Source organism: Thamnophis sirtalis, unplaced genomic scaffold, assembly GCF_051295495.1.
Source record: "Thamnophis sirtalis isolate CommonGarterSnake01/CBP01778 unplaced genomic scaffold, rThaSir2_p1.2 scaffold_3, whole genome shotgun sequence".
Classification (NCBI taxonomy): Eukaryota; Metazoa; Chordata; class Lepidosauria; order Squamata; family Natricidae; genus Thamnophis; species Thamnophis sirtalis.
In genome coordinates, this window is record NW_028261383.1 from 123796337 (window position 1) to 123806822 (window position 10486).

A 10486-nucleotide genomic window follows, 5' to 3' on the forward strand; every position below is an offset into this window, starting at 1 on the left:
ACTGAATTTTACTAAAAGGAGGAATCTGATATCCTCATCCACTTATTCTCCCGTATTTTCCTCACTGCTTTTCTGATTTTTTAAATTGCTTTTACAGCATATGGAAAAACTGACTAATTCCACAGTATTTTTTAAATAATGCTTTATAATACTAGAATCCATCCATCTGGAACCATATTGCACATATTCTGTATAGAAGCTCAAAAAAATCAAGAGCAATATCTGTGTTTCCTTGTACTTCCATTTATATTTTAGCTATTCCCAGCTTTTAGAGACAATTTATAATAGAAGCAGAGACGATTTAAAATAGAATTCATATTCTGTTTCAAGGAGAAAAAGAACTTTTTCACTATGAGGAAAATTAAATTAAACCCAAGTAAAGTTGTAGCAGCCTTTTTAAAGTATCTATAACAACCTTATGGGGTGAGTTGTCACAGGGAAGAGGGGCTTGATTTATTCTCTAAAGTACCTGAGGCAGGATAAGAAGCAATGGATGAAAGCTAGTCAGAGGGAAATCCAACCTGTAACTGAGGAGAAATTTCCTGACAAGGGGAACTATTAGTCAATAGAACAACTTGCTTCCTGGAGTAATGCTCCATCGCTGTGAGTTCTTGGGAAAACTGCACAATGATTTGTCCAAGATGGAGTAAGGACTTCTGCTTTGGGAAGGGGGGTTGGACTAGAAGATCTCCAATGTCCATTTCAGCCTTCAGATGAGTCTATGATTTTTTGCTTTGATTCACTTTTTGTGGTGCTGATTTCCCGGTCCTTCTCCTGTTCCTTGTTCCCAGAATTCTTTGCTTGAGGAACAGAAAGCAGTCATGCAGAAATGTGCTGAGGAGCGCCGTAAAGTGGCGGCAGAGTGGTCAGAGCTGCACATCCAGCAGAGGCTGAGCAAAGAACGCTCAGAGCGGGAGGTTGACCGAGCTCTGCAAATTGACTCTCAGAGAGAAGGGGCCATCATGAGTCTTGCAAAGGTAAAGGGCTACAATCTTTGTCCCTTTAATTTTTGGACCGTCTTTTTACTGGACAATCTGGGCAGAGTCCAGAAGAATATTTTGGCACTGAAGCAGTCGTTAGATTGCAATTATAACCATTTATCATTTGTATTGACATGGAAACGGAAATACAAAGGATTGCGTAAAAGGTCTTTTTTCAAGTGTTTTTTTAAAAAAAAACTATGATGTAAGTGGATTAAATTCAGTATAAAACAGAAATATAGAATAGCAAAGTTCTAAGGCTATTCCCCCAACCCCCCCTCTTCCTCTTAGGAACAAGCAGACCTGAAGATCAAATCCAGCGAGTTGAGATCAAGGGAAGAGCAGCTGGTGAGGGATCGAGAGCTTCTAGAGCAAGAGAAACAGGAGCTGAGACTGGAGAAAGAAAGAGTTAATGCAGCAGCTTTGCATGTCAAGCAGAGGGCAGATGAAATCAATAGCATGAGCAAGGTAAAGAAACTGCCTTTCGACATCCACTATTCAAGCTAGAAAAGCTGATATGACTCAAAAACAGCTAGGTTACACATTCTGGAAATTGCATATTCTGGCACTTCCGGACATATCAGATAAAAGAAGGCTGGACTGTACCACAGAGGCCAAAAAAGCCCTTGGCCAGCAAACAGTCTTTTAAAAAATCTGTAATATGTTCCTTTGAAAGCTAGTATCGGGGTTCCAAGTAACACCCCCAATGAAAGAAGACTCTGAGGCTTGAAGTTCCTCAAAGTTCCATTTTATTAGAGATGTCATATTGTCACATCTGAGTAAACCTGAAGCTTTCCAAGTCTTTCCCACCCAAAAGAAAGTTCAAGTTCCTACCCAGCACTCACATGTCCATCACACGATCCAATCAGGCACTGTCTCAACTGGAGATGCCTCCCAGTCACACCATTCCAGGTGTAAGGCAAGATGTCTCTTAGGTAAGCTCCCCGTTGGGAGAGCGAGTGTGTTCAGAGAAGCGTTGTGAGAGTTGTGTTGGAGAACACACAAACCAGCATACAGAGACACTGCAGTTTAAATAGGCTTTTACTTTCGTGGAAATAGAGGTAGCAGAGTCCATCAAACAGTTCAAGTCATACACAGATAAGACAGTCAGTCATCAGTGTCTTTCAGTTAAGGGATAATGCAAATAACAGTCCATAATCATACAAACAGTCCGATACTCAAAGTTTGCTAGCAGTTGCAAAACTTACCGAGCTCTGCAAATTGACTCTCAGAGAGAAGGGGCCATCATGAGTCTTGCAAAGGTAAAGGGCTACAATCTTTGTCCCTTTAATTCACGGCACTTTCTAACAGCCAGCTTCCAAAAACACTCAGATCAGATCAGTCCAGCATCTAACAAACAGAGCTAACAGTCATTCTGGCTCCCTCTTATGGCTGATTGAGGAAAACAGCAAACAATCACATTTTACAGTATGATTTAAAGAAACAGGTACAGCATTGTTACATGATTTATATATTGCTAACCCAACCGTTAGAATATATTCCTAACAATTCTGGACAATGTCCTTGACTCTCTGAGAAAGGAATGTTATTTTGACTATACAGTAGCTACCCCGCTCCATATAATCCCCCCTCCCAGTTTCCCACAGCAATAAATGTGGCAGGCCTGAAGGCCCAAAGCAAAAGATGGCTTCCACGCCTGACAGCTAGGGAATAAGCTTTTAAATTACTGATTCCAAATGCAATGCTATCTTGCACTTTTGATTTTCCCCAATTAACTATTTTGAAAAGAGAGAAAAACCTCACAGTAACCCTTGGTTGTAATGCTGGAAGTCAATTATTTAAAAATAAACTGTTCTGTCCTGGTTCCTTTTATAAGAGAACCTTAAGTATGTAATCAAGGCCATGCTTTCCACAAACGGCATAATTACATAATATGGCTTCCTAAGAAAGGGGAAGGGAGAAATCCAGCTCTATCTGCGTCTACAGGTTTTATCACCTCTCAAGAGAAAGCCTTAAACTACACCTTTGAGATGTGGGGAAATTTCAAATTAATGAACTAGGATATTTGTTGAAAGCAGGCATGTGAAGGAAGGACACCTAACACTAATAGCCTGTGGGTTATTGAACAAAAATGATGTCATTTAAACCAGATGTTATAGTCCAAATTAGCCGATTTTTTTTACAAATACATTCATCATGAAAAATATGCACTAGAAGATAAATATGCTACACATCACACACCATTAAGAGAAAAAACATGCTCTATAACCGTGATGGCAAACCTGTAGCAGGCGTGCCACAGGTAGCAGGTGGAGCCATATTTTGTGGCATGCCAGCTATAAACTCCGGTGCACCAGCCAGCTGATTTTTCACATTTCTGGAAGGCCTGGGGAGGCCGTTTTCACCCTCCCCAGGTTTCAGAAAAGCCTCCAGAGGCCGGGGACGGGCGTGCATGAATGGGGGGGATGTCGTGCGTGCATGCGCAGTTGGGTGGGGAGATTGAGTGGGTGCGTGCGGACAATTTTGGCACGCCGTAAGAAAAAGGTTTGCCATCACTGCTCTATAATATAAAGGCAGTCACAACTTGCTGCTGGTTTCTTACGTTCCATCTCTATTTTTAACAATAACTAACAGATAACCTGGCATTGCCTGGGAATATATAGAGGGGGAAATGTCCGGACCAAACATAGTTTCTAATATTGGATTTCCCCCCTTACCAGAGGGAGCCCCCTTGTGGAGTACTGTGAAGCTGTTACCATGGCAACTGTACTGCGCTACACAGTAGAAGCCATTTTAAGGCACAACAGGCTGTATCTTAAAAGAACACACAACCTGAGGGTTTTTAGGAGTGTCTTACCCCCACAGTATTTGTTTCCAGAGGGTAAGTCATCTGTGTACCAAGTTTGGTTGAAATTGCTCAAGCCGGTCCAAAGTTATGCTGGAACACACACACACACACACACACACACACGTTTTTACATACTGTATATAGATAGATATAGATAGTTTTGTAGACTAATACGTAAGGGACAGGTTCATATTCAGTTAAGCAACTCTTGTGTGGCTATATAGCACACACTAAACCACAAACAATCCATTATTTAGCATGCTGCATGAATGCCATTATATTAGGTAAAATCCTAAGGCAAAAACAGGTTTAAGACTATAGCTCAGATCAAAGCCTGGCTCTTCCTCCTTGTGCCCTAAAGCAATCCTCTCACAAGTATGAAGAAGGAGAGAAAGCCCTGGCGAAGGCTAAGAAGGTGGAATCTGAACATCAGGCCAGACTCCAGACTCTGCAGCAACAAATGGAATGGCTCAGACAGCAGGAGGAACATTTGCATCAGGTAATCTCTTCTTTTTTTAAAAAAAAGTAATCTTTATTAGTTATACATTTTTTTAAGAGTAAAACATACAAATACAAATACAATTTTAAACATACAACCCCCCCTCCCTTAAATAACAAGGAAGTCCTGTTGCCTCTTGAAAAAGCACCTTTGGGACTACTATTGTTACTGTTTATTAATGTTTGTTTTTTATTTTTAATTCTGTTATTACTTATCTTGTCATCTAAAAGAAGCAATTTTTAAAGTAGGGAAACCTTTATTAAGGCTTCCTTTAAATGACCAAATACTTAAAAACAGAATTACAAATACCATTAAATCAATGTTTGAAAGTATGGGATATCCAAATATTGACATATATGCCTCAGAATACAAAAATCAGAAAATCCTGTTTTGAATGAAAATAGTTCATGCTGTTTTGATTTGTGTTGCACTTTAATTGCATAACTCTATAAATTGATTTAATAAAATAACAGTAAAACTGATCAGCTCATTGAAAAATTGCAGCCTGCATGAAATCAAGGTAAGCAACAGCATGCCTAGATTTAAGAGATACATATGCACACTATTTTTTTTAAAAAAATCCTTTTCTTACTGTACAGATTAATTTGTCTCTAGATTATACAGGTTGCTATCATCAGAATGGAGTTGAGCACCTTCAAAAGCTTTTATTAAAAAAATGTGTACATGAACTATTACGAGTAAATCACATAATAATGTTCTGTGGAACTCTGAATGCTTAGATAGACAAGCCGAGAGAGATCAGAAAGCTTCCTCCCAAAATTAGAAGTGATGAATAACAAACAGAAGACACCATAGCTACCTAGTCTCAAGTTATGATGGGTTTTAATAGTTGATACCAGCCTCTTAAACTGCCTAGAACGTGAATAGTTCATCAGCGCAAAGAGCTGTTGCTTCTAATAACTTCTGGTTCACAGTCTATATCAGTGGTCCCCAACCTTTTTATCGCCGCGGACCAGTCAGCCTTTGATAATTTTACCGTGGCCCGCTGAGCGCGCGCAGGGGTGGGGGTGGGGTTGTTTTAAATCCACCTTCCCAATTCAACACCTGAATCATATCCCACCTTCCATTTTGTATGTAGATTTTAAGGAATAAACAGCTGAATTAATCAAGGTCAAAGATAAAAAGAGCAAGGGCAAAATTAAATAAGCCAGAGGATAGCAATGTAAAAAGAATACAGTATTAAGGAGAGAAAGGAGAAGAAAAAACCTCGCTTCTGCTGAGGTCAGGGAAATGTTTGATACTGATCTGGCTGGGTAAGAGTCCAAGAGTCCATATCGCCAATAACTACACGTGGGGGGAAAGGAAATGTGTTTTGTGAGGAAGAGAAAGAGCGCGCTTCACCGATGCCCGTTGGCGAAATTTTGGATCTCCCCTCAAAAGACCCCCCCCCCCGCCCTCGGCTGCCCGACGTTCTCTCTCTCTCTCTCTCTCTCTCTACCTTTCCCGCCGTTCCTTCTCACAAGCCAAGGCCGGGCGGGGAAGCGCCGTCTCCGTCCCGGGCGCGCCGCCCCTCCCTGGGCAACTCGGAGACGACTGAGCCGAGGAGGACAGCGAGAAAAAGAAAAGAGCGGCCAGCAACGACCGCCGGAGAAGCCGCCAGGGCCTCCAAGGGCTCCGCTTCCAGCGCATGGTCCGCCCCCTCCTCGCCTTGCTTCCAGGCGAGCCGACTGAGGCGAGAAAGGAGAAAGAGGCAGAGGCGTTCACTGAGGGGACGGCTGACTCGGGGAGGGGGTGGTGTAGTAGCGGGGGATTCTTCCTCCTCGCCTCACTTGCTCCTGTGCTTCCGCGCAGCTCCCCCCCTCCGGCGACGGCGCTGCATGAGTGAAGAGTCGGCCGTTGCATGGCCCCTGGCCGCTGCGCCTCCCGGTGCCAGGTACTCCACGGCCCGGCACCGGTCCACGGACCGGGGGTTGGGGACCACTGGTCTATATCATAACCTCACCAAAAGGGGCTTGAAATTTCAGAAGCCTAGATGATGCTGATCATACTGCAGCTTTCCAAAATGGACCACGGCTTGCACATCTGAAAAAATTGTTCTTAAGCAAAAACAGGTTCCAGAGCTCTTCCTAAATTGGAAAATTATCAGTTTGTTCTGATAATCTAGGAAATTATAGCAAATTTAAAAATAGGCTGCTTAGCATGAGATGGTGGAGTATGATACAACATTTTTCTTCCTTTGCCATGAGTCCAGGAGCGACTCAGTTTGTCACACCAGAGGAGGCAGCTTGAACAGCTACGGATGGAACTTCCAAGCAACCCACTGGTATTTCAGAACATGCCTCAGGTGCCGTTATCGGGAACTCCTGACAAATTAATTTCCAATGTGCATTGTAAGTACCTGCACAGCCATTTGGGTGGGCATTCTTGATAGCCAAAATAAAGGAAGAGGGTAACATTCCTTTCTATGTATTTTCAAGGGCTTTTATATGTAAATGATTTTCACTGAAGGGCAGAGGACTAATTCATTCATTATTTAAAATAGTGGGCCTTGGAGCACAGATTTCAGTTTCTTCCGCACAAAGTGGTCCTGGCACTCCATAACGCTGACCCTCAAAATACAGAGGAGTGTCTGACAATAAGCTAATAGGGAAAATTTAGTTAAACGTTGCTTCATTACATTTTTAAACAAGTAATCAAAGAACAAACTAAAAAGAGAGTTCCACAACTTGTTTCATTGTTCCATAGCCCCTTTGATCTATACAAGTATCTGTATGGATGACACAGATGACTATATACAATATCTAACTTGTTTTTCTTCCCATATTTGCCTCTTCCAATTACTGTTCCACTTAAAGTCAACCCTGGAAACATCAGAGCTTCTCAAGGACTTCCAAGACCAGATCCAGCAGATTTATGTGCCAAATTGGTGTTGCATAAAATTACAGCTGAACGGGTAAGATTACATTGTCCAGCTTTTGGTCTACTATGAATTGAGAACATTAACATCTGTCCTGAGGTTATAATTTACAGCTGTTTTTATTTTATTTTTTCAAATTTATATGCAACCCAGTGACGCAACAATACTGTTCTATTTAACTTTAATTTCATCTAATTTTATTTAACTCTCTTTCAAGTAAAATTATTATCTGAAAAAGAGCTCAGTTTAATTCAAACTTTGCATGAAACACCAAGTTAAGGAAATGGGAAGGATAGTGAAATTCTGATACTTGGTCATGAAAGTTACATGTTTTTGGTTCACTTTTGAGCTCTTTTGCCATTTTCATTCTGTTTTTGTTTTTTTATAATAGGATCATGATTTCTTGGAAGAAGAGCAGTTCTTTTTAGAAACCTTGAAGAGAACTTCCTATAAGACTTCCTTCCAATCAGCATGAGAGAGGATGAGTCCTAAAGATAGCTGTGCCAAGATTCACATTTCCTCCAAATAAAAAAAAGATGTCATCACTTTGAATGGTTAACATGAAATCCAGCACATAAATAAGAAGTTACATTTTGTAAAATAAATATTTTTAAATGTTTCCTTACACTACTGTTGGCAAATCAACACTTTTGTGTTTTGCTGAAACTCTTTGCCTATTAGCTGACTTTGAAGAATGGTCCTTCAGAACAGTGATCTGCCTTTGATCATATTGCATATCCCCAAATGTATTTTCACATCACCTTTGTCTCTTGTAATATTTTAATTTATTTATTGCGCATACATCCTGCCACAATTTGATGCCTTTCAGCAGCTCACATAAGACACCGAGATTCATCCAAAATATTACAATTACCGCTGAGAAGCAGTTTATCCTAGTTTCAGTCCCCCTTCTATCCCAGAATCATGAGACTACAAGGATTTCCTTCATACGTGATCTAACAGGTAAAGCTGATTCAAGTAGAGTAGGCAATCCAGAGTATAGAGATTTATGGAGTTTAACCGTAAAGGAGGAATGCAAGAATGTTTATTTAAATATTTAGCCTAAGAAGAAGAGAAACTTGGAAAGAACTGGTAAATAACTCTGCCTTGATTCTCTTTACTATTAGACAAAGTAGTGGGAAACACAAGCTTTTGACATTCTCTTGTTATACCTTACAACTGTGATGGAAAATGCAGGGCCATTTCTGAGGCATGCGAGGTGTTGCCCTATCAGCTCCAGTACGCATGTGCCAGCTGATTTTCGACCTTGATTTTCAACTGTTTCTTCGCATTTGGACTGTTTTTCGCACTCCAGAGGCTTCAGCGAAGCCTCCTGAAGCCTCCAGAGGGAGAAAAATGACCCAACTAGCAACCCGGAAGTCCGTCCCCAAACTTCTGGTTTGTGTGTTGGACCATTTTTCGCCCTCCCCAGGCTCCTAGAAAGCCCCCAGAGCCTGGGAAGGGCAAAAAACAGATCTACCAGGCCCACCAGAAGTCAGAAAACAGGCTGTTTTCAGCCTCTGGAGGGCGTTTGGGGAAGCAGGGAAAGCCATTTTCGCCCTCCAAGAAAACCATGTGCAGGGCAGGGTCACGCACATGTGCAGGGGGCATGCGGCAGGGGGGCATTAAATTATGGGGTTGCACACATATGCTTTTAGAAACCAAGGCAAAAAGATTCACTGCCCTACAACAATAGAATTCTAATAGTCCTTGTGATATCTGTTTCTTCACTTGGCCTATCTTGAGGGGCTGACATCATTTTTCAAAGCTTCCCCACACGTCCAGAGAAACATCAAACTTTGTCTTGGATTGTGGTGTGGAATTCTCAGGGCACCCATTTATCTAAAGAATAACTTGCTGAAGCACTGTTACAACCAATAAAAGAAAATTTGTAGCTCAAGGTTAAAATGAGAAGTCCTTGGTGCTCTCTGAGCTTGGTTGGTTTGGTTTTCTTACAAATGTTTCATTACCCATTTTGACCAGCACTGATGATGTTACCTAGTTTGGGTAATGAAACTTCTTCAAGAAAACAACCAAGCTCAGAGAGCACCAAACACGATTACATTAATAAATGAATATACAAATAATTCTGAACAATGCCATGGTTTAATTGGCATTTTTGTGACATTGCTTATTTCAGTCAAAAGAAGTTCAGTCCAACCGATATTTCTTCACTCATGGCATTTGCTGAAGCTGAAAAGCCTAGATAGAATTGCTTATGGAAGATCAACAGAATTTCCTATAGATCACTCCAGGGTAACCTTTGTTCCGAGTCTCCTGAAATTTGCTGGATAATTATCAGAATGTCATGCAAAGATTGAGCTGCATCTCACAATCTGATCAGTATAGCAATAGCAAATGAAGAGATGCACAAACTGAAGCAGGGCTGACTTCATGAATCTACGTTGTATTTTCAGTTCAGTTTCTATGCCAGAAATATGGGATGGAATGATCTTATTCTAACCAGTTTCAATAAGTATTTGCTGATGAACTGAGTGATGAATTATTGAAACAAGATATGGAAGAACTGTTCTAATATGTGTCAATCAGTGGGTAATTGTGGGAGTTGAGATGTGAGGGGAAATAAGGGGGGAAATTTACCACTTTTTACCCCTACTGTATTATGTCCTCCTTGGACCTCAAGACTGAAGAACCATGCAAATGGGAAAAGAGATCCCTGTCTGCACCAAAGAAACAGACAACCTTGGTTTGTGTTTCTGCTGTAAAGCCCCAGGACACCTAGCTAAGGCTTGCATCCCTAAAGTACAGATCTTTGAATCAGGTGCTATCTGTGGAACTGTAGAGCATATCAGAGCAAGTGCCCAAAACACTTTTTTTTTGTCTCCCCCCCCCCAAAAAAAATCTTTTGAGACCAGCTCCTGGTTATACATAGACTCCTTAACTATATGTCAATTAAGGATCAGTTTCCACTATTCTTATTTCAGACCTGCTGAATTACCTTAAGAAGGCAGGTATGGGGGGGGGGGGAACCAGTAGACTTGAGCCTACAATTTGATCAGAATGAAAGAAGACCATGGATATTTAACTATTTTGTTAAGTGCCACCAAGGGCATCCGCTTGACTTGTTCATTAGATAATATTTGTAAAATTTATACTGTAAAGTGATCCTTATCTCCCCAACAAAGTAGCAAAGTTGTCATATGAAAATTCTAAAACAATAAAACTAATTATTACAGGGAGTTTTCTGTGTGTGTTTATACATTTTTTCATTTTGCTCTTGACTGACAATCCTCATTTTAATTAACTACATTTGCTGTACAATAGCCTCAGTGGAAAGTCAGCTAATTTTAAAAGAAACA

The 10486-nt window shown here is 40.9% G+C and overlaps 1 protein-coding gene across 3 annotated transcripts in view; it reads left to right on the forward strand.

Annotated features, from left to right (window-relative positions):
* FBF1 (Fas binding factor 1) overlaps positions 1–7791 on the forward strand; it is a 51059-nt gene extending 43268 nt beyond the window's left edge. For all 3 annotated transcript variants that reach the window (XM_087709907.1, XM_087709909.1, XM_087709908.1), the window contains exons 25-30: positions 792–977; positions 1272–1448; positions 4151–4288; positions 6501–6639; positions 7105–7202; positions 7558–7791. In XM_087709907.1, coding sequence (XP_087566033.1) covers positions 792–977; positions 1272–1448; positions 4151–4288; positions 6501–6639; positions 7105–7202; positions 7558–7641 — 822 coding nt within the window. In that variant the 3' untranslated portion in view covers positions 7642–7791. The remainder of the gene's footprint in view (positions 1–791; positions 978–1271; positions 1449–4150; positions 4289–6500; positions 6640–7104; positions 7203–7557) is intronic.
* The last annotated feature ends 2695 nt before the right edge of the window (positions 7792–10486 follow it).